At 41.2% G+C, this 22,227-nt stretch overlaps 1 protein-coding gene across 1 annotated transcript in view; it reads left to right on the forward strand.

Moving 5' to 3' along the window:
* The window catches only part of CRB1 (crumbs cell polarity complex component 1), a 282,876-nt gene extending 269,470 nt beyond the window's left edge, over positions 1–13,406 (forward strand). The window contains 1 exon segment of the mRNA XM_049858461.1: positions 13,191–13,406. Within this exon segment, the coding sequence (XP_049714418.1) occupies positions 13,191–13,406 (216 nt within the window).
* The last annotated feature ends 8,821 nt before the right edge of the window (positions 13,407–22,227 follow it).

Here is a 22,227-nt window from a genome sequence, read left to right on the forward strand (position 1 = left end):
TGACTGAATTTCATTACCAATAGGCTTTCTAGCCTATATAGAACTCTTCTTACTACTGAAAAGAATTTTATAATGCATTAAACAGAGCAATGAACATTACAAGTGTGTGAATCAACAACAATTGATCAGCCACTTTGTGCAAAGCATTTCACTTTGTGTTACTGGAAAGTTTCAAAGAAAACAGATACTCTCCTGCAAAGTCTTGGGGGAGGGGGAAAATTTGGCCTAATCCCAATGGAAAGCACATTCTGGAGCCCACTCCATGCTGAGCAGACCTAGTTACAGTCTTCTCATATATGCACTGAGCCCTGAGCATTGCCGTACAAGGCAATGAGGGGGTAGAATCAGGTTGGCTTCCCTAGGGAGGCTTTGTAGACTACAGGTAAAATTTGAGCTTTGTCATTGTTAGGTGCTGTCTAGTTTGTTTCGACTCATAGCAACCCTATGTACAACAGAACAAAAACACTGCTAAGTCTTGTGCCATGCTCACAATCGTTGTTACGTTTGAGCCCATTGTTGCAGCCACTGTGTCAGCCCATATCCTTGAGTGCCTTTCTCTTTTTCACTGACCCTTTACTTTACCAAGCATGATGTTTTTCTCCAGAGACTGATCCCTCCTGATAGCACGTCCACAATATGTGAGATGTAGTCTCTCCACCCTTTCTTCTAAAAAGCATTCTGGCTGTACTTCTTCCAAGACAGATTTGTTCATTCTTTTGGCAGTCCATGGTATATTCAATATTCTTCGCCAACACCACAGCTCAAAGATGTCAATTCTTCTCCAGTCTTCCTTATTCATTGTCCAGCTTTCCTATGTGTCTTAGTCATCTAGTGCTGCTATAACAGAAATACCACAAGCGGATGGCTCTAACAAAGAGAAGTTTATTTCCTCACAATAAAGTAAGCTAAAAATCCAAATTCAGGGCGTCAGCTCCGGGGCAAGGCTTTCTGTCCTGTAGGCCTTCTCATCAATCTTCCCCCAGACCAGGAGCTTCTCTGCACAGGGACCCTGGGTCCAAAGGAACTGCCGTGCTCCCAGCACTGCTTCCTTGGTGGTATGAGGTCCCTCTGTCTCTGTACTCACTTCTCTCTTTTATACCTCAAGGGATTGCCTCAAGACACAATCCAATCTTGTAGATTGAGTCCTGCCTCACTAACACAACTGCCACCCATCCTCCTTATTAACGTCATAGAGGCAGGATTTACAATACATAGGAAATCACACAATACTGGGAATCCTGGCCCAGCCAAATTTATATACACATTTTTGGGGGGACATAATTCAATCCATGACACCATGCATATGAGGCAATTGAGAATGCCATGGCTTTGGTCAGCTGCACCTTAGTCCTCAAAGTGACATCTTTGCTTTTTAACACTTTAAAGAAGTCTTTTGCAGTAGATTTGCCCAATGCACTACGTCCTTTGATTTTTTGACTGCTGTGTCCATGGGTGTTGATTGTGGATCCAAGTAAAATGAAATCCTTGACTTCAATTATTTTCTCCGTTTATCATGATGCTGCTTACTGGTCAAACTGTAAGGATTTCTGTTTTCTTTATGTTGAGATGTAATTCATACTGAAGGCTGTGGTCTGGTCATCATCAGTAAGTGCTTCAAGTTATCTTCACTTTCAGGAAACAAAGTCGAGTCATCTGCACAACACAGGTTGTCAATGAGTCTTCGTCCAATCCTGATGTCCCGTTCTTCTTCATATAGTCCAGCTTCTTGGGCTTTGAACAGTGTTCCAAGAAAGAGAAAGGATATGATTGATGCAACATGTTTCAGGATGGAGAAGTGTCATTGGCAGGAGCAGATAATTCTTGTTTGTTAAGTGGCAGGTACGGAGAGTTGTTTTGCTGGAAGACAAGGTGTTAAGCAGGCTGTAACTGAAGATAACCCTTCCTAGGAAATGGGAGTTCATTAACAAAGGGTTTGACTTTCAAAATTTACACTTTAGGTTTGATATGGTTAGGTTTGATATAGTTAGCTTCCATAGGCTTCTAAGCTAGGTAATTGTCTTTGTTATCTAGTGCTGCTATAATAGAAATACCACAAGTGGATGGCTTCAACAAACAGAAGTTTATTCTGTCACAGTCTAGTAGGCTAGAAATCCAAATTCAGGGCGTGAGCTCCAGGGGAAGGCTTTCTCTCTCTGTCCGCTCTGGGGAAAGGTCCTTGTCATCAATCTTCCCCAGTTGAGGAGCTTCTCAGCTCAGGAACCCCAGATCCAAGGAATTCGCTATTCTCCTGGCTCTTGTTTCTTGGTGGTATGAGGTCCCCCGTCTCTCTGCTTACTTCTGTCTTTTATATCTCAAAAGAGATTGGCTTAAGACACAACCTAATCTTGTAGATTGAGCCCTGCCTCATTAACATAACTGCCAATAATCCCACCTCGTTAACCTCATAGAGATAGGATTTATAACCTGTAGGAAAATCACAGCAGATTACAAAATGGTGGACAACCACACAATACTGGGAATAATGGCCCAGCCATGTTGACAGATATTTTGGGGGGGACAAAACTCAATCCATGACTTTCCACCCTTAGGCCCCACATATTTCATGTGCTTGCCACATGTAAAACATATTCACCCCGTCCTATCATAACAAAAGTCTTAAATCAACTCCAAGTCCAAAATCCAAAAATTCTTCTTCATCTGTGAAACTTGGAATATAAGTTATTTGCTTCCAAAGTACAATGGTCAAACAGGCACAAATTAGGAATTTCTACTACAAATGGGAGAACTTGGAGGGCAAGAAGGGATAACAGACACCAAGCAAGTCAACAGAACACATTACATTAGCCCTCAAGGCTTGAAAATAATCCTCAGTTCTCTGAGACCATTTATACAATGAGCCTGTGTCCAGATTCTAGGTGTTGGGCACAGTCTCCAGATTCTGAGTGGAAGGCCCTCGGCCCTGGGTTTTAGCTCCGTCTTCCAGGCCCAATGGGAAGGCCACTCTGCTCCCTTGGCTTTGGGCAGCCCCATTCTCCTAGTCCATCTGAGCACACTCCACCCTTTGAGACTGAGACAGCTCTGCTTCCTGTGTTCCTTGTCTCTTCAGCTTCTGCTTCCTCGTTCCTTGGCCTCTCAACCCTTGGACCTCACCACCCACATCTGCCCTACTGGGGCAAGTGTTCCAAAGACTGTAGCTCCACCGGTAAGTGCCTGGAAGCCCTCCACTCTGCCAGGAAGCCTTCTGAGCAAAGGCACTGATCTCTCTTGCTCCGTGCATCAGCTCCAGCGTTCTATTGAGCTTGTCTCCTAGTTCTGCTGCTGCCAGTTCTCTGGTGCTGCTTCTCACTGTCTGCACCACCACCAGTGCAACAGCTCTCCTCACTTCCTTCTGAGTCCCCACCAGAATTGTCTTTGACATCCATAATTCCATCAACAGTCTCTGCAAGGCAATCTTAAAACTCTTTCAGCCTCTTACTCATTCACAGTTTCAAAACGGCTTCCACATTGTAGGTATCTGCTAGAGCAGTATCCCACACTCTCAGTACCAAATTCTGTGTTAGTTATCTGGTGCTGCCATAACAGAAATACCTCAAGTGGATGGCTTCAACAAACAGAAGTTTGCCTCACAGTCTAGTAGACTAGGAGTCCAAATTCAGGGAGCCAGCTCCGAAGGAAGGTTTTCTCTCTCTTTTGGCTCTGGGGGAAGGTCCTTGTCAGTAAGCAAGGTCTTTTTTTTTTTTTTAAGTAGGGCCGATTGAGGGTGTAGATTATAGAGGAAGAGAGAATAGGTAGAGGACAGTTTAGTTGGCCAGATGCTAGATTGTCATTGTTGTTGGGTACCGTCAAGTTGACCCCTTAGTGACCCCATGTGACAGAGTAGAACTCCCCCATAGGGCTTTCTAGGCTGTAACCTTTACAGGAGCAGATATCAGGTCTTTCTCCCAAGGAGCTGCTGGGTGGGTTCAAACTGCCAACCTTTCGGTTAGCAGCCAAGCACTTAACTGTTTGCGCCAACAGTGCTTCTTAGGTGGAAGATAGTGACTAAACCATGGTTATGACTGTGGACACACAGAAGAGGAAAATCTAAGCAGAAAAACAGGGGGCTTGGTTATGGGGGGAGCGGTGGAAAATAGTGAAGAGATTAAAGGTATCAAGATTGCAAGACTACAAGCGTCAGCAGCTCATAGTGCTGTATGACTTACAATCTAGGTCTTTAGTTAGCAACCACTGTTTCCTGGAATGAAGAAAGAAAGAGAAGAAGGAAGAGTAAGTAGGAGTGTTCACCCGATTTTCTGAGAAAAAATGAGCCAGGATAATGTCAGCTAGGTCACCTAACAGAGACAAGGATGTTTCACCTGTAGAAAATGATAGCCAGCTGCTGCTTGTATTTTTTTTTTTTTTTTTTGATCATCTCTAGAAGCTCCTGCTTGTGTCATCTGATGACTTCCAATGCTGGATATCAGGTATATCAGGGCCAAAAACCAAAAAAAAAATCCCAAACCCATTGCCATCATGTCAATCCCCACTCATAGTGACCCTATAGGACAAAGTAGAACTGCCGCATAGAGTTTCCAAGGAGCACCTGATGGATTCGAACTAACGACCTTTTGGTTAGCAGCCATGGTGCTTAGCCACTGCACCACCAGGGTATCAGGGCCAGGGTAAGGTAAAAACAGGGTGTGGCTAATTTCGCAAAAAGGAATAATACCTAACGTTCTTCTTGCCCGTTTGCTCTGTGAGCATAGGGCTCTGGCACTTCCCCCTCAGCTGGAGCTGGAGAGTGAACTGCTTCAGTTCCTCTGTCAGAGACATGGTGAGGTTTGTGCAGTACAACCTGTGAAAGCCAGAACCTGTGTAAGGAAGAAACCTGTCAGCGAAGGAAAACACAAATATTTTCCACTAAAACAAGAGATAGAAAAGTGATAAGACTGCACCCTGTCAAAGGCAGAAAGTTGGCAAGACCCCAAAAAAACAAGTCCGTCCCATCGAGTTCTGGCTCTCACAGTTTTCACTGTATTAGGTACAAAACCCAGGAGGAATAAGCTGTGTGTCGATGAAGTCAATGGTGTTCAACATCTGGTAAACTCCTGACACAGGGTCAGAATGGATGGTAGCTATTATCTTTAAACAATAAATTTAGAAAAGCATGATGAAAACTGAGTCAGGGCTGCTGTGATTTTGTTTTGTATGAGACAAAGGGAGAGATGAGATAATTTTTATTCATAAGACCTTGTGTTCCAAGAAAAACAGTTACATGCCTTACACTATCGGCTGAAAGCTGTGTGCCCAAACTTCTAGCTTCATCTATGCTTCTGCCTAAAATCTAGTACCCTGAGTAGGAGAGAGGTGGTCAAGCATCAGGGCAAGAATTCAGACCCAATGCCTAGAATGTAAGCAACAAGAACTGTTTGACCACTGCTGTGTTTTTAGTTAGCATTGTGCAGGGATAAAAGGAGACCTGGTGGCACAGTGGTTTACAGCTCAGCTACTAACCAAAAGGTTGGCAGTTCGACTCCATCAGCTGTTCCTTGGAAATCCTATGGAGCAGTTCTACTCTCTCCCTTAGGGTCACTATAAGTCAAAAACAACTTGATGGTAATGGGTTTGATTTTTGGTTTTTATTATGACAAAAGGAGACGTTGGTGGTTCAGTGGTAGAATTCTCACCTTCTGTGTAGGAGACCTGGGTTCAATCCTAGGCCAATGCGCCTCATGTACAGCCACCATCCATCTGTCAGAGGAGGCTTGTGTTACTATAATGCTTAATAAGTTTTAGTGGAGCTTCCAGACTGACTAGGAAGAAAGGCATGGCAATCTATTTCCAAAAATAAGCCAATGAAAACTGTATGGATCACAATGGTCCAATTTGAAACCAATCATGGTGATGGTGCAGGACTGGGCAATGTTTTGTTCCATTGTGTGTGGGGTCGCCACAACTTGGATGCCCATTCCACAACAGCTAACAACATTATGAAAAATGCCCTACCCATCTCAAATCTCAGAATAATGGGCCTCTTTCCCTAATGGTCCATGAGAGGACACGTGTGGAAGAGGCTGATGGTTTAAACTGGAGCTAGAATTCCAAATACATACCCTTATTCTAGATCCAGTTCCTTTTTCTCATGTATTTCCAGCGTATCCACACCAAGTTTCCACAGTAGCTATTTGCTCCAGCCTCTTCAAGGCTGGAATGGCCTAAAATGGAAAGCCTACTGGAAAGCTCCCAGGACAACTTCCAGTGCTGTGGTTCCCTGAACTGTCTCATCTCCACCTGGCTTTTCCATCCCCAGGCTCATGTGATGACCCCCAATCAGCATAAGGAATTGCAATTACTCAGTGAGAATTAATGAGAAAGGCTTTATGTGGGATTCCTTCTTTTCCCAGAGAGACATTTCAAGTGCTGCTAATGGCAATCTTAATACCACCCGTGGAGGGGGCCTGAGCTCATCATTGTTTTGTTCTCAGCCATTCCAGCAAGAGATTCTGTGTTTTCTGGGAGAAACAGAGCAGCCAGATGAAGAGATGGGGCAGTGTCAATGAGAAACAGAAATTCAGTGTGCAGTTCGGACACCCCTTCTTCCTCCTCTGTTCCCTGTTGTCTGTCTGCTGCTATGAGGGAAAGGTGCAGGGGCGCTGTGATATCCACCGCTTCTCGATGTTACAAGCCTTTTACTCGGTAAAAGGAGCACCTAGTTGGATCAGCCCTCATTGTGCCAGGACCCTTCCAAGCCCTCTCTTTTGGCTTTTTAGTACCTTATTTTCCCCCTTGCAATTGTAGAGTGGACAGTGTATTTATGGTTGAAAATTGGCTGCTGTAGCAATATTAATTTTAAAAACAGAGTTCTGGCGTATATTCAATATTACTATGGAAACGCCTGTTTTTAGCAATCCACTGATAAGATACAGTTCAAGGATTGAGGTCTGTGTGGGAGGTTTTTACCATCCACCAAAATGAGGATCTACTTGTGACAATAGGAATTCCCAAGAACTGCTTTCCTCAGTCTTCTATCCAGAACATTCCTTTCTCCTTTTTGGGGGGGTGGGGTGGGGGGAGGTTGAAAGCTAAAGAGTTGTCTTTATTTTGCTATTTATATGCAGATGGGAGATAAATATTCTAACCAGCTTTTTAAAAACACAACCCATTTAAGGTGACTTTTCCATGAATACCAGTTGTCATAATAGTATGTAGCAGCATTACTTGGTTACTCATGTAACACTAAAAACACACACTCGTTTCAGAAACTTACATACTGAAGATGGAATATAACCTGTAATCAACTGTCATGTTCAAACATTTTAGCTTCCCTTCTTAAACTGTCTCCACATATTTCTACATAACTGATATCCAACAAATTCCAAGAAGGACTTGAAGTAACTCACTCCACGGTAGTTTTCCAGAAGTCAGTTTTTAACCCCAGACACATGGCTGCTTTGTTGTTGCTGTTGTAAAACTATATATAACATAACATTGCCAATTCCATGTTTTTTGCACATACAGTTTAGCGATATTGATCGCATTAATCACGTGGTGGCTGCTGTTTTAAACCACAAACACACCTCTGCTGGTTTCACAAAAAACCGAGGCATTGGAGAATACAGGAGTCTCTGAGTCATGCCAATGGTTAACACGCTCAGCTCACCGAAAGGCTGGAAGTTCAAGGCCACTCAAAGGCACCTCAGAAGAAAGCCCTGGCAATCTACTTCCCAAAAATCATTTGTTGAAAACCCTATGGAACACAGTTCTACTCTGACACAGGCGGAACGGCCGTGAGCTGCCGTAACCTCGATGACAGCTGGTGTGTGTGCAGAGAATAGAAGGACTGAAGGGTGGTAGCAGCTGCAGTTTTGTTTTTTGTTTTTTTTTAATTTCCTCACTTTAAGTAAAAGCTTTAATGTTTTCACCTCCCTTTGTTTGGGAAAAAGAAAAGAGGTGAAAACATTAAAGCTTTTACTTAAAGCAAGTAAAGCTAAAAAAAAAAAAAAAAAAAGGAGAAAGCGCTGGTGGCGTAGTGGTTAAGAACTAGGCTTCTAATCAAAAGGTCAGCAGTTCAAACCCCACAGCTGCTTAGTGGGAGACAGACGTGGCAGTCTGCTTCCACAAAGATGGTGGCCTTGGAAACCCTGCGGGACACTTACACCCTGTCCTGAAGCACCACTGTGAGTCGGAGCTGACTCAAGGACAGTGAGTCGTTTTTGTTTATGTTTGTTTGTTTTTTGGGTTTGGTTTTTATTTGAAAATGTGATATCAAGCTTCCCAAGAAATCCTGTAATGCTTCATATTTTTTCAGGGCAACTTCTGATGTGTTTATTGATTCCACATTCTTCTGAATGCTGTCATCAGCCCTAAATATTATGACAGGCAGATCCTGATACTGAGAAGAGAAGTTGTCTCATTTTTTTTTTTCTTTCCAGACAAGCCAGCTCATTTTGTATTTTCAAAGTTAGATGAACTGTTCAGCAATCAGTTAGGGAGGGAACAGAGGATCTTGATAGCCCAGATTGCACAAACTTCTGGCAGCTCCAAACCATTTCAGTGAGGTGGTAATGGGATGTCCCACGCCGTTCCCAAGCTCAACTATGAGCACTGACAGTTTTATGAGAGTAGGTGGTGGGTTGTAAGACTTCTGAAACTCAAACTGGACAAGGGAAATGAGCCATGGTAGGGTCACAAGAGTAACAAGAGAACAACTATGGATGGGATACTCCTATGCTTAGGAGTAGCTCTTTATACACATGAATGCTGCAGTCCTCAGCAGAACACTAAGATATGGGAGTTAGTATCTCCATTTCAAGGAGCCTTACTTTAGTAGTATAACGGTTACGCACTTGAGTGCTAACCAAAATGGTGGTAGTTCGAACCTACCCAGCACCTCCACTGGAAAAAGACCTGGCGATCTGCTCCTGTAAAGGTTATAGCCTAGAAAACCCTTATGGGGCAGCTCTACTCTGTCACGTGGGTTCGCTATGAGTAGAAAATTGACTTGACAGCATCTAAAAACAATAACAACAATATCCCCATTTTACAGATGAGGAAACTTAATATATAGAGGCTCAGTACATTCAACAAGGGGCAAAACTGGATTCAAATCCATTTCTGTCTGTTTAGGTGGAGCGTGTAGTTTCCAGGCTCCCTTCAGAAGAAACAGTATGAAATTCCTTTTCCAGAATTAAAAAAAAAAAAAAAAGCTAATGTGTCATTGCAGCACAATTCTGCACAGAGTACTCAGGTGAGAAAATTCAAAATAAATTTTGACCGTTTCCCTTCAGAATGCCATAGGGTAGCCTTGCCTTGGGTCATATGTGAGCCACACTGTTTCAGAGTGAACCTGTTTAAGGGCAGGAAAATTGAAACATGTATTTTATTCTGCAGATAGAGTTCAAAGTAATCATAGTTCAAATTAATCACATATAAAATGCATTTTTAAAAGATGTTAATGCAATAACTGAATACAGATGGCAGCATACGCCATTTCTTCAAAACTAATTTTATCTTCTTTGTAATTAGTTTGAGGTATTTCTTTTCAGAAAGAAAGGTTATTCAAAAGTGTGGTGTTCCACGCACAACCCAGGCCTGGCCTTAAATCCATGCTGTTTTTCAGGACAGTCCCCACAATCACAGCCCTCCGTCATTTGATTTGTCACAGCGGTTTCAACTATCAAAAAATCCATCGTGATGCTGTGTATTTTAAACACAGCTAAAGAATAGCAGAGTGAAAAAAAAAAAAAAACGCCTTTCAACCATGGGGATTCAAAAGCACGGATGGGGCCTTTAAAAGGCTACTTGAAAATCCTACTCATTCAGTTTTACTCCAAGGCTCAATGACATATCCTATTTGGTATAGCTAGGGGAACCATTTCATAAAAAATTTGATCCGAGGCTTGGAATTGCAATGGTAGGTTTGTAGGTTGGCTCCCTTGGTCGTACTGCCAGATACTAAGGGGGTTCTCCTTTTACCTTTTGTAAGTAAATAGAATTGGGGGTAATGATATACGGCATGTTAGTGGCTACTAGTATTTTTATGTTCCGGGAGTTTACTGTCAACTTTGTTTTGTGTATTTTCCATTCATAGAGTTTCATTAAGTCCCATCCTTTGAAGTAGATATTAATATCCAGTTTTATAAGTAATGAAAACAAGCCTTCGAGAGGTGAAGCAATGCCAGTTTTATACAACAAAGTGGCAGAGCTGCAGATCAAACCCAGGCCTCAGCCTCAAGAAATGGAGCTCTCAGTTACCTCATCACACAGCCAAGGGAGCCAGTGATGGGGCCTTGAATGCACTCCTTCATTTTTACCACATTTCTGAGAACAACAGGAAAATGTAGACAAGGGTTCTGGCTCCTCAGAGGTCACAGGATGGATGGAGAGGATCAGCTCTGTTTCACCAGATTGTGGTTCTACAGAGACTTGGGCCTATGTCCACGACTTCTTTTCTCTTTTGGGTTCCACCCTCCAAAAGTAAAGATGCAATGTAGCAGATGAGAGTGTCTAGGTTGCCTTAGTTTCCCCAGTGTAATCAGTCTCAGAAGGGCCCAGACGAAAACAGAGGCAAGCCAAAGGATTTCTCTCTTCACTGCATAGGTGTGGACCCTCTCAGCTCACTCATCCAGGAAAACAGCCATTTACTCCCATAGATGACACAAGTTATTTGACAGATTAAAATCACGTTAACAAGAGTGTGCATTAGCTAAAGGGCCTCAGATAATACCAAGGGTTTTTGCTAGTGAGGTTCCAGCTAACCATCTATGTCCCATGCTCTTGACTTTTCAAGGCCCAGTCTATGGCTCTATCTGTTTTTCCTCAGTTTATGTTTATCTTAAACTAGAAGATGTAATTACTCACAAAAGGGTGGCTACACAGAATGACTGGAGATCTCACCCTTTAGTTGGGGTAAACTGATTTTCTTAAAACCTACTGAATTATGTGAAATTCTATATGCTTTTACTCATAAAGCTTCAGTAACTGGAGGATGAAAATTGGTCATGACCCAGAATTTTTCAGGGTAATATTCCGTTGAGTTGATTCCAACTCATAATGACCCTATAGGACAGAGTAGAACTGTCCCATAGGGTTTCCAAGGCTGTAAGTCTTTACGAAAGCAGACTGCCACATCCTTCTCCCGTGGAGCGACTGGTGGGTTCTAACTGCAGACCTTTTGATTAGCAGCTGAGCACGTAACCACTGCATCACCAGGGCTCGTGAATGTTCTCTCAGAACCTAAAATTAGATTTTCCCAAACTGAGTTTATCATCTTTCTGCTCAAACTTGCTTCTGCTCCTATGTACCCAATCCCAGTTAATGACATTGCAATTCACACACTCATTCATGGTAGAGACTAGCTTTACCTTTTCCCTGTGGTTGACTGATCCTCCCCAGCCCCACATAATCAGACCTGGAGTGATGCTGACTCTAACTCAGAAATCTCTCTCAATCATTGTTTTCCTTCAGTTCTCACTCTATTGCTAAGTTTAGATATAGATCATGACTAATAAAATAAAATTCTATTTTCCTTACCTCCAGCTCCTCAACTGCCACCCATCCTCCACCCCATAACCAGAGCCAATTAATAAAACACTGATCAGATCACATCATGATCTTGCCTAAATATCCTCAGTGGCTTCCCGCTGTCTATAGGACAACGTCCAAATTTTTAGCTTGGCATTCAAGTTCCTTGACAAGATTAATTTACTTTGTAGTTTTTGCTCTCACCAACTCTTTCAGTCCTTTCCAGTTCAAATATACACATTTATGAACAATACCTTTGGTCACACTGGATCATATATGCTTTCCCCAAATTCTAAGCATTTTTATATCCCCTTCCCTTTTTTATTTCAAATTGTTTCATCCAAATAGAATTTTCTACTTGAAATATGGAAATTTCCACTTACTATCACAGCCTCATTCCAATTTTACTCCACCCACAACCCAATTCAATTAATTTATGACAATACCCTAACATGTATTTATAATGCATCATGATTATTTGTATATATATGTGTGTGTATGTATCTCCTTCTCTTCTTCAATTCCCAGAATTTCAGTTCCAATTCCAAACTTTGATTTACCTTTGTATTTTCATTTCCTAGCTCAGTACAAAACTCATAGAAGGTGGTCTATAGATATTATCGAATGAACGAATAAATTAATGAACCACATTTGAGCAAGTCGTATAGTGAGTAGACCCAAAACAATATTAGGAAGAGATTCCAGTGTTATAGTCATTGTATAATGGTTTAAACCAAGATACCAGAGGGGAAACTAAAGCTAGCAAGGATATTTAAAATTTCCCAGGATATTAAAATAAACAAACAAAAATTCCATTTGTAGTAACAGATTGCTTTGGTAAAGACAGGTTGGAGAGATGGGCCATAAAAGAAAGCTAAATGAGAAGGTAAAATGTCTTACTCCTGATTTTACTCTGAGAGAAGCATTTCTTTGAAACCTAGTAATTCAAATAGCAACTGCTTCTTGCCTTTAATCTTTCTATGAAACGGAATCACAGTTTCATGTTACCCATTGTAAATTGATAGAGTTCAGGTTTGCTAAGAAGTGCTTGGCAAATGCATTGGAATCAGCAACATTCAACAAAGCCTTATGTACAAGTAACATCCCAGAAAGCCCAGTATTCAGCGCCTCCTGACAGGATTCTACCTGCAGTTTCCTGTTTCTAAACGTTTGGGTTCAGCCTTGAGCTCATGGGCTTTTACAGCCATTCCACTGAATTCAAATCAAAGTGATGACTGTGGAAACTGCCTGCAGATCCAGCATGTCACAGGCTGTCCTCTGTCTCCTTCCCACGAGGCCCAACTAACGTAATTTGCTTCCTTGCCCAGCAAAAGGCTATAAAACAACCATTCCCCCAAATCAGAACTTTTGGCAAGGGAAGGAGGAGAGTCTGAATAATAGCTTCCTATGGATTTTACAAATATGCATGTGGGTTCGTCTTTTGCACTTGATGTCACATGAATGATCTCTTCATGAGCTTAAAACACTAAATAAATATAGTAGACATTTCATGCCACACTTTCTGACTGTAGGCCTTGGATGTAGATATGTAATCATTTTCTCTTGATCTGGAATAAGAAAATCTGGCTACCCTTTAGTACCTTGGTCTTTTTCAATACTGAGCGGTACCCACTTGCTCTGGTTGGTTTCCTTTCCAGGGTAGTTCCATTGTCCTGAACATTTGTCTTGCTCTATAATTTACACCTCAATTGTTTCAATCCTTCCAGTTGGCAGATGGCTTGATCTCGGACATTTTCACCGCAGTTGGCTCAGTGACCTTAGCCTTGTTATTGATCCTCTTTCTGGTAGTTGTGGCTTCTGTTGTAGCCTCCAAGAAAAGGGCAACTCAGGGAACCTACAGCCCAAGCCGTCAGGAAAAGGAGGGCTCTCGAGTGGAAATGTGGAGCATGATGGCGCCGCCTGCGATGGAGAGGCTGATTTAGAAGAATCCTGACCCTTTGAGAAAGGTATCCACACATGGTGAACGTGATGATTGTGCTTCAAGATTTTCTAACACACCTGGAAATCTTAATTTACAACTGGGTTTACGTTGGAACTGTGGGAAGGATTCCCTTGGCCACCTTAAAGACTTTGATTGTGGTTCAACTTGATGCTATGGTTTTATTATATTAATTAGCCATTCATAGAACAATGTCTTTGTGCCAGGAATGTCAGCCTCATAATTAGAAAAAATATTTTACAGAGGACAATGATCTGGGAAAAGCTCCAGTGCCTGTCACTTAAACTCTTTGCAAACTGGGGATGCCTCTTTAGTTTGTGCTTTAGCTGGCAATGGTCATTCTTTACACAGAAACTACAGAAGAAGTAGAATACATCTCTTATTCTTCCTGTCATGTGGTAAAAGATTTTAGTTGTATACCTGTGATGAGATGTACACTTTTGTGCTTCAATCATGAGATTCAGGGAAGCCATGGAATGAGCCATGGTTAAGAAGTGACCCAACGACAATAAATGAAAGTTAAAATATGGTTGTTCTCCTTTCTGAGTATTCTTTTGCATCCTGTGACATTACATGGGGCAACAGTAACCTCTAGGAGCATTGGGAGAGCCTGCTTTTGAATTAGAACTTTTAACTAAATCATCTCAAGCTGCTTTTATTGATTAAGGTCAAAACACTTCCCTAGATTAGAAATCAAGAAAGGAGAGCTTGGATTCTCAAATCTGAAGGCCAAACGTTTTCCTTCTGTTTTTGATAAATCATTGTCATTATCTGAAGATAAGGACCCAAAAGTCAGGTGTGTGTTATTCAAAGGATATGTGATAAGACTATCCCTGGGGTGTGGAGAGAAAATACTGAGTCTTCTATTTATATATTTTATCTCCATAGTATTTGTTCCTATTTTTGTGTATGTTTTGAAATGCACATTTAACATGCTATTACCCTAGGATATAAACAAGATTTTAAAATACAGGCATATATTTTTGGCACATACTCAAAAGTTTTAGTGACATCAATTCTTTTATGACATGATTATGGAAGTATGAATAACTCTGGTCTAAAGGAACCCATCCTTCTCAGCTACTCAAGGGCATCATCCAAGCAATTGCCCCTTTCTCTCCCTCATCATCAATTTTCACATTGTACTGGATCATTCCCATCAGCACCAAACATGGTATAATATTTCCAGTGATATAAATTCACTCTTGGCCCACATCCCTGTCCAATTACCATTCATTTCTCAGAACCCGTTTTCAGCACAACATCCTTGTTATGGATTGAATTGTGTCCCCCCAAAAATATGTGTTTAATTTCTGGACTTTGTGGATGTGATCCTGTTTGGAAAGAGGTATTTTCTCTTGTTATGTTAATGAGCCTGTGCCAGTGTAGGTTGGATACTGAACCTAATCACTTCTCGTCCACGTGAAGGAAGAGAGGGTCCATGTGAGGATCGTCTCCAAGCCAAGGACACCAAGGAACACTTAGAGTACTCACAAGGAAGGAATTGACAGCCAAGAACCCGATTTGAACTTTTAGCCTTCAGAATGTGAAAAAATAAATTTCTGTTCTTTAAAACCTCTCACTTATGGCATGAGTTTTCTGTATTCTCTGACTCCCCTTCCCTTCCTCCCATTTTCTTTCCAACTCAGACTAATTTGGATTTTCTCTTTACCACTCCATGAAAAACCTCATGGCAGGGTCACCAATGACCTCCACACTGCCAAACACAATGGCCAGTCCTCAGTCCTCATCTGACCTCTCAGTAGTATTTGAAACAATTGTTTTTCTTTTCTTGAAATACTTGCCTCACTTGGCCAGTGAGACACCATTCCATCTTGACTTTCTTCTTACCTCACTGTCCATCCATTCTCGGGCTCTGTTGTTGATTTCTCCTCATCTACTTAACCTCTGCTTTATCTTTATTCTTCTCCATACTGTTTATTCCTACCTGGCAGATCACATATCTGTTGCTTTCTGTTTCTTCTAATTAGAATTTAAGTTACATAAGGACAAGGACTTCGATTTTATTTACAGTAATATTCCTCACCTAGAATAGCCCATAGTAAAATCATAATAAATATATTTTCGATGAGTGAATAGTAAGCAAATTTGTACCAGCCAGCAACAAAATCACAAAATGCTCAAGATTTGTGTGGGCCATCTGTGAATGCTCTGGCTGCTAAAATGTCATAGCTCTGTAGCCCGGTCTAATGTCTTACTCAGTCTCTGCCTCTTCCCTCAGTATTTAATTTTGCTTTAAGTGTAAGTTCAGGAAGATGGATATCTCTGAGTGTCTGCATATGGAGTATGCATTAGACATTTTCTTTATTTTTGCATCCCATTACAGTTTCAACTTTTTAATAGAGATTTAGATGGAAAGGACAAAAAGAGGTATCACTTAAAGGAAAAGAATACATAACTGAGATTTTTTAAAAAATACAGACTAAATATATTACAAAGGATAATTTGATCCTATTGGTATTAGCACAGATAAGAAGAAACGGGTAACTGTCATCACAAAAGGACAAATATTGTATGCCCTCACTTACATAAAAAGACAAGAACAGGCAAAAGTATAGAGACCAAATTTGATTAGTGGTACAAGAAGTGGGAGAGAGAGGGAAAGGGGGATTATTCCCTATGGAACAACGAGTTTCTGTTTACACTGATGGAAAATTTGCATTGATTAAGGGTGAGGGTTGCACAGCTGATTAAAGTAATAATTGATATCAGTAAGTTGTACACCTGTAAAAAGTTGAATTGGCAAATGTGTGATATATGTATTTACAACAATGATAACAACAACAAAAGAGAAGCTGTTAAGTCTGCTTATACACAGCCACACCTTATGGGATTTGGTTTCTTGGTTTGGAGGTTTAAGGTCATGGTTTCATGGGACATCCCAGTTAATTGGTATGATATTGTATTTAGTGCCTCTGTTCTACCTCCTGGTTTTTTCACAATGCCTGGGGTCTTAAAAGGTTGTAAGCGACTATCCAAAGTACAGCAATTGGCCTCTATTTGCCTGGAGCAACAGAGGAAGAAACATGAGGAGGAAATGGAATGCATGGCTAATTGCCTCCATGAACAATGGCCTCCTTTGCCTTGAGACCAGAAGAACAGGATGGTGCTCTGCGACCATTGCTGAACATTTTGATCAAAGATTCTTTAGAAGAATCCTGATCAAAAGAGGGAAAGTGGAACAGAATTTCAAATTCTCATGGAATCCAGACTTTCTGGAGAAATTGAGGGTGGATGACCCCCCAAAACTATTGCTCTGAAATAATCTTTAAACCTTAAGCCAAAAATATCCCCTAAAGTCTTCTTCAAACCAAACAATAGTTTAACTTAATTAGTAAAGAATGTCTGCCTGAGCACTGTGCTCCTTTAAAGAACTGCCTTTAAAGAACTATCTACATGAGATCAAATTGTTAACAGCAACTTGAAAAGTTAGATAGGAAACTTAGGGGACTGTGCGTTTATATTAATGGGGAGAAAAACTATTCAGAAAAGGAGGGTGAAAATGGTTGCACAACTTGAAGAATGTAATCAGTGTCACTGGGTTACACATGTAGAAATTATTGAATTAGTGTATGTTCTGCTGTGTATATTTTCAACAACAAAAAAATAAAAGGAATTCTAAAAAGGGATAACTGTCAATGGTTATGCCTTAAATTTAGAAACAGTGTCTAAATAATCTTGCTATTAGCCCTCTTCCAGTACCTAGTTCAGGATTTTGCATAGTAATACATGTAAAAATACATGCAAAAATACATGCATGAATGAATGTATGCAAGCATGAAATTGATTCCATGAGGAAGCTCCAAAGAAATAAATGAGAAGGAGGTTACTGAATCCAGACTTCCCCAGAGAGCCAAATCCCTGCATCATTGAACAAGCTAAATATCTAATATTTTATGTCAGGAATGCTTAAAAATTAATCCTGTGGAGTATATTTGTAGTGAATTGTCTTTAACAAGGTAGGCCTCACCTTAAGTAAACCCAGTGAACCAGTTGCCATGGAGTTAATTCTGACACCTGGTGATCTATGCTCCATGGGGTTTTCAATGGCTGATTCTTCGGAAGTAGGTCTCCAGACCTTTCTTTGGAGTGTTTATGCATGCACTTGAACCTCAAACCTTTCAATTAGCAGCGGAGCATATTAACTGTTTGCAGAGACTCTTCACCTTAAGTAGAAAGTCTAATATCTATATTAGCAGTGTTATGGGACAACTTTCAAATCACGTATATGAACTGGTTTCAAAGATAAGTCACAGCAAGTCGTCTTCTGCTCCTTTGCAATGTAAGATCACCACTCCTCTCACTGAGAGGTAGATTCTGTTTGCCTTCCCCTTGAATCAGGGCTGGACTTGTGAATGGCTTTCACCGACGGAATGCTGTGGAAGTGATGCTCCCCAAGTTTCAGGCAGGCCAGGCTAAGAGTCTTTCTACTTTTGCTCTCTTGGAAGGCGGCCCTGAGATGGGCATGCTGTGAAGGAGCCTGGGATGAAAATACCCAGCCATCAAGTTGCCCCCGCTAAGCCCAGCCTCCAGTCAACCTGTCTGCTAAATACAGTCACGTAAGTGACAGGTGAGAACAGCAAAGGAACAGCCCACTCTGCACAAAACTATGAGAAAAACTAAATCGTTGTTTTAAGCCACTAAGGTTAAGGTAGCTTGTTATACAGCAATAGATAACTGAGACACAATTATTCACACCAATGATGCAACCTAGGGAACATGGCAATATGAGGTACTTCTCTGATTCTAGTTTCTTTGTTTCTGGAGCTGCTTCTCTGGGAATTAGTAGACTATATCATACTCATCTGCATAGTAACAATTATTAGCACATCATTAATAAAATATGACAAATATACACCCGATTTTTCTTAGAGTGGCAAGTAAGGGTAAAAAAAAAAAAAAGGGTAAGAACCCATAAAATCCAAGCATAGCTTCGGGTAGCACTAAGAGGCACAGTCCTAGTGCAGCTGTTTGCAAGCTTTTGGGTGCAAAGCCCACACATCATCTTACTTCCTGCCCTGGGGTCAACCCTGGCCGAGGGCAGCCAAAGTAAAAGGCCCATCTGGTGTGTGTTTGCAAAGAGTGACATGAAAAAAAAAAAAAAAAAGACTCCTTCAAATGGTCCCTCGTATGGCTTCTGTAGAAACAGTGAGCACAAAGAGAGGCAGGAAATGACACAAAAACTATAGCTTAAATCAACAGTCAAACCCTCCCTATTCTACTTCCTTAAAATACCACTGTCTAACGGTCTTTTCATTGAAATGTCCCTAGGTGGCATAAAGAGCTCATGCTTGATTACTAACCTACAGTTATAGTTCAAATCCACCCAACAGCACCTTGGAAGAAAGGCCTGGCGATCTGCTTCTGAGATTACGGCCAAGAAAAATCTATGGAGCAGTTCTACTTGGCAACACATGGGGTCACCACGAGTCAGGTTTTGGTTTCTCATCATAGAGATGGAAATAAGTAGGGTCTCCAGAGCCTGGCACTATGTAGCTGTTATTATTATCAATTCATGCTAGTGGTGGTAGTTGAAGAATAGTAGTAGCAGAGTTAGAAGTCATCACAGTAATGGTAACGATTATTATAATAATAATGACAGGTTTTTGCTGAGCACTTGCTAAAGGCCTAAGCTTACTACACTACACATATTATGTCTCATTTAATCTCTGCAACAGCCCTTTGAAGAACGAATATTATTAATTATTTCAAGAGCCTTTGAAGACAAAGAAACATAGGCTTGAATTTCCACTCTACCTCATCCAGGTGACCTGCACTGAATCCGCAAAATGGGTATTTGTGTTAGTCATCTAGTGCTGCCGTAACAGAAATACCACAGGTGGATGGTTTTAACAAAGAGAAATTTATTTTCTCACAGTCCAATCGGTTACAAGTCCAAATTCAAGGCGTCAGCTCCAGGGCAAGGCTTTCTCTCTCTGTAGGCTCTGGAGGAAGGTCCTTGTCCTCAAACTTCCCCCGTTCGAGGAGCTTCTCAGGTGCAGGGACTCTAGGTCCAAAAGACTCACTCTGCTCCCAGTGCTGCTCTCTTGGTGGTATAAGGTCCCCAACTCTCTGCTTGCTTCACTTTCCTTTTATCTCTTGAGAGATAAAAGGCGGTGCAGGCCACACCCCAGGGAAACTCCCTTTACCTTGGATCAGGGGGGAGACCTGAGTAAGGGTGGTTTTACAATCCCACCTTAATCCTCTCAACTTAAAATTGCAATCACAAAATGGAGGACAACCACACAATACCGGGAATCATGGCCTAATCAAGTTGACACATATTTCTGGGGGGACATAATTCAATCCATGACAGAATCATACTTCTATCTCATTAGGCAAATTATGACAACAAGGATAAGCATAAAGGAGCTCTGGTGATGCAATGTTTAAGCACTCAGCTGCTAACTGGAAGGTCAGTGGTTCAAACCCACCAGCTGCTCCATGGGAGAAAGATGTGGCAGTCTGCTTCTGTAAAGTTTTACAGCTTATGGAGCGGTTCTACTCTGTCTCATAGGGTCACTGTGAGTTGGAATCAACTTGACAGCAGTGGGTTCTGGTTTTAGGATAAGGGTAGAATACTTAACTGCAAGTGAGCACACAAAATATAGGATGTATTATTATTATTATTATTCAGCTAAGACAGATTGTTACTAGGACAAGTGGGAAGCCAAGGTATCACTTTGTTTCCATACTTCTACCTCCTATTCCATCTCCCGAGCCAGCCAAATGGCCACCTACTCTCTTCCTTGCCTTCTTTCCATCCAGCTTATGACATGTTTGTAAAATAAGTGGACTTTTTGCAGAGAAAGGCTATTTTATCTTTCCATTCTCTTTCCTTCAAACTGCCCTCTGAGATGCTAGACCCACATCCGCTGAAGAAATAGCTTCATTTGAAAGGCTGAAATGAACTGTACATAACACTTACATGTTCTCAGTAAAATTGCCAGGAAATAAAAAGTCTCAAGTCTGAGACTCAACCAAACAACTGATGATAGAAATTTGTTTTTAAATTTTTTTTATTGTACTTCAGATGAAGGTTTCCAGAATAAACTAGTTTCTCGTCAAACAGTACACACATTGTTCTATGACATTGGTTAACAACCCCAGGACATGTCAATACTCTTCCTTCTCAAACTTGGGTTCCTGAGTACCAGCTTTCCTGTTTTCTCCTACCTCTTAAAAAAAAACCCTTTTTTTTTTTCTTTGTCCCTTTTTTATTTTTTCTTAGTCCCTGCCCCTGGGCTAGTGTGTCACTTTAGTCTCATTTTGTTTTATGGACCTGTCCAATCTCTGGCTAAAGAGTGAACCAATAGAGAATATTTTTAAAAAACAATTTTTTTTTTTTGCTTTACAGATTTTTTTTTTCTTTCTTTTTTTTTTTTTCCCTGCCCCTTAGGACCAATCCCTAAGCGTCTTTTGTTAAGGAATCACCATCATCCACTATCATCAACAGCTAAAAAAACTGACCCATAATCTTGCTTTCAATCATCCTATGGATCGTGATGAGCTAAACATGCCTTCACCTGGTCATATGCTGTGCCACGGCATGATTCAAACCATGAAACTTTCCTTTAATTCAAAAGTGAATATGACCTTTCAAATTCCAACCTGTTTCCAGCAAAAGAGCAGCGTTTGCTGCTGGGCATTGCGTTGAACGGTGATGACAAAAATGCATGTTTCCAATTTAAACCCACGCTCCTACTATGCTTTTATACCTGGGCTTTGCTTTACTTGGTTCCACGAATCTGGGGACATCATCCATCAACTATATTTGGCGGTGCCTGCCTGATGACAGCTGCTTTAAGAACCAGTCACAGGTTCCCCTATTGTGCTGGGCGATAGCCTCCCCTTGAAAACCGCCCCCAAATCCATATGCTCCCCCTCTCAGAGGTGGAGGTGCTCATGATTTACAGCTTAAAGTTCCTGGCTCACAACTGGAGCTCATTCAGGGCTACAATAAAAAAAAAAAAAAAAAACAATAAGAAAAACCCCAAATGGAAACAAGTAGGTGCTCCAGAACTCTGTTCCCACTCAGCCCTTCACATCATAGATTCACATACGTTGTGGGTCAATTCATTCAGCTCCAAGCTCAACATCCAGCTTCATGTAGTTGTGAAAGCCTTTTACTACAAGGGGCAGGTGGTCCAAAACCTGCCTTCTAAGTTAGCTTCCTGATAACAGAGATAACTCAGAAACCTTACTGTGAAGGTCAGTCCTGTTTTCTAACACAGGCTTTAAAGAAAAATGTGTTATATTTGAATGATCTGAGTATGTTCAATTTTGCAAAAATGCAAATAAATGTCTTAGTTTCTTAGTCCTGCTATAACAGAGCCACAAGTGGGTGGCTTTAATGATCAGAAATCTACTTTCTCACAGGTTTTTTTTAGGAGGCTTGAAGTCCAAATTCTGGGTTCCAGCTCTAGGGGAAGGCTCTCTCTATCCGCTCTGGTGGAAAATCCTTTCTCTTCTGCATTTCGTGGAGACCTCCACGTGACCTCTACTTTTGCGTATTGCTGCTTACTTGCTTCTGTGCCTAATATACTCCTTTTATGCCTCAAAAGCGATTGGCTTAAAACACACCCTACATTAATGTAGCCTCATTAACATAACAAAGAAAACCCTAGTCCCAGATGGGATTACCTTCACATGTATAAACCCATTGCCACTGAGTCAATTCTGACTCAAAATGATCCTGTAGGATAGAGTAGAGCTGCACCATGGAGTTTCCAAGGCTGTAATCTTTACGGAAGCAGACTGCCACATCCTTCTCTCACAGAGCA

This window comes from Elephas maximus, chromosome 18 (genome assembly GCF_024166365.1).
Source record: "Elephas maximus indicus isolate mEleMax1 chromosome 18, mEleMax1 primary haplotype, whole genome shotgun sequence".
NCBI lineage: Eukaryota > Metazoa > Chordata > Mammalia > Proboscidea > Elephantidae > Elephas > Elephas maximus.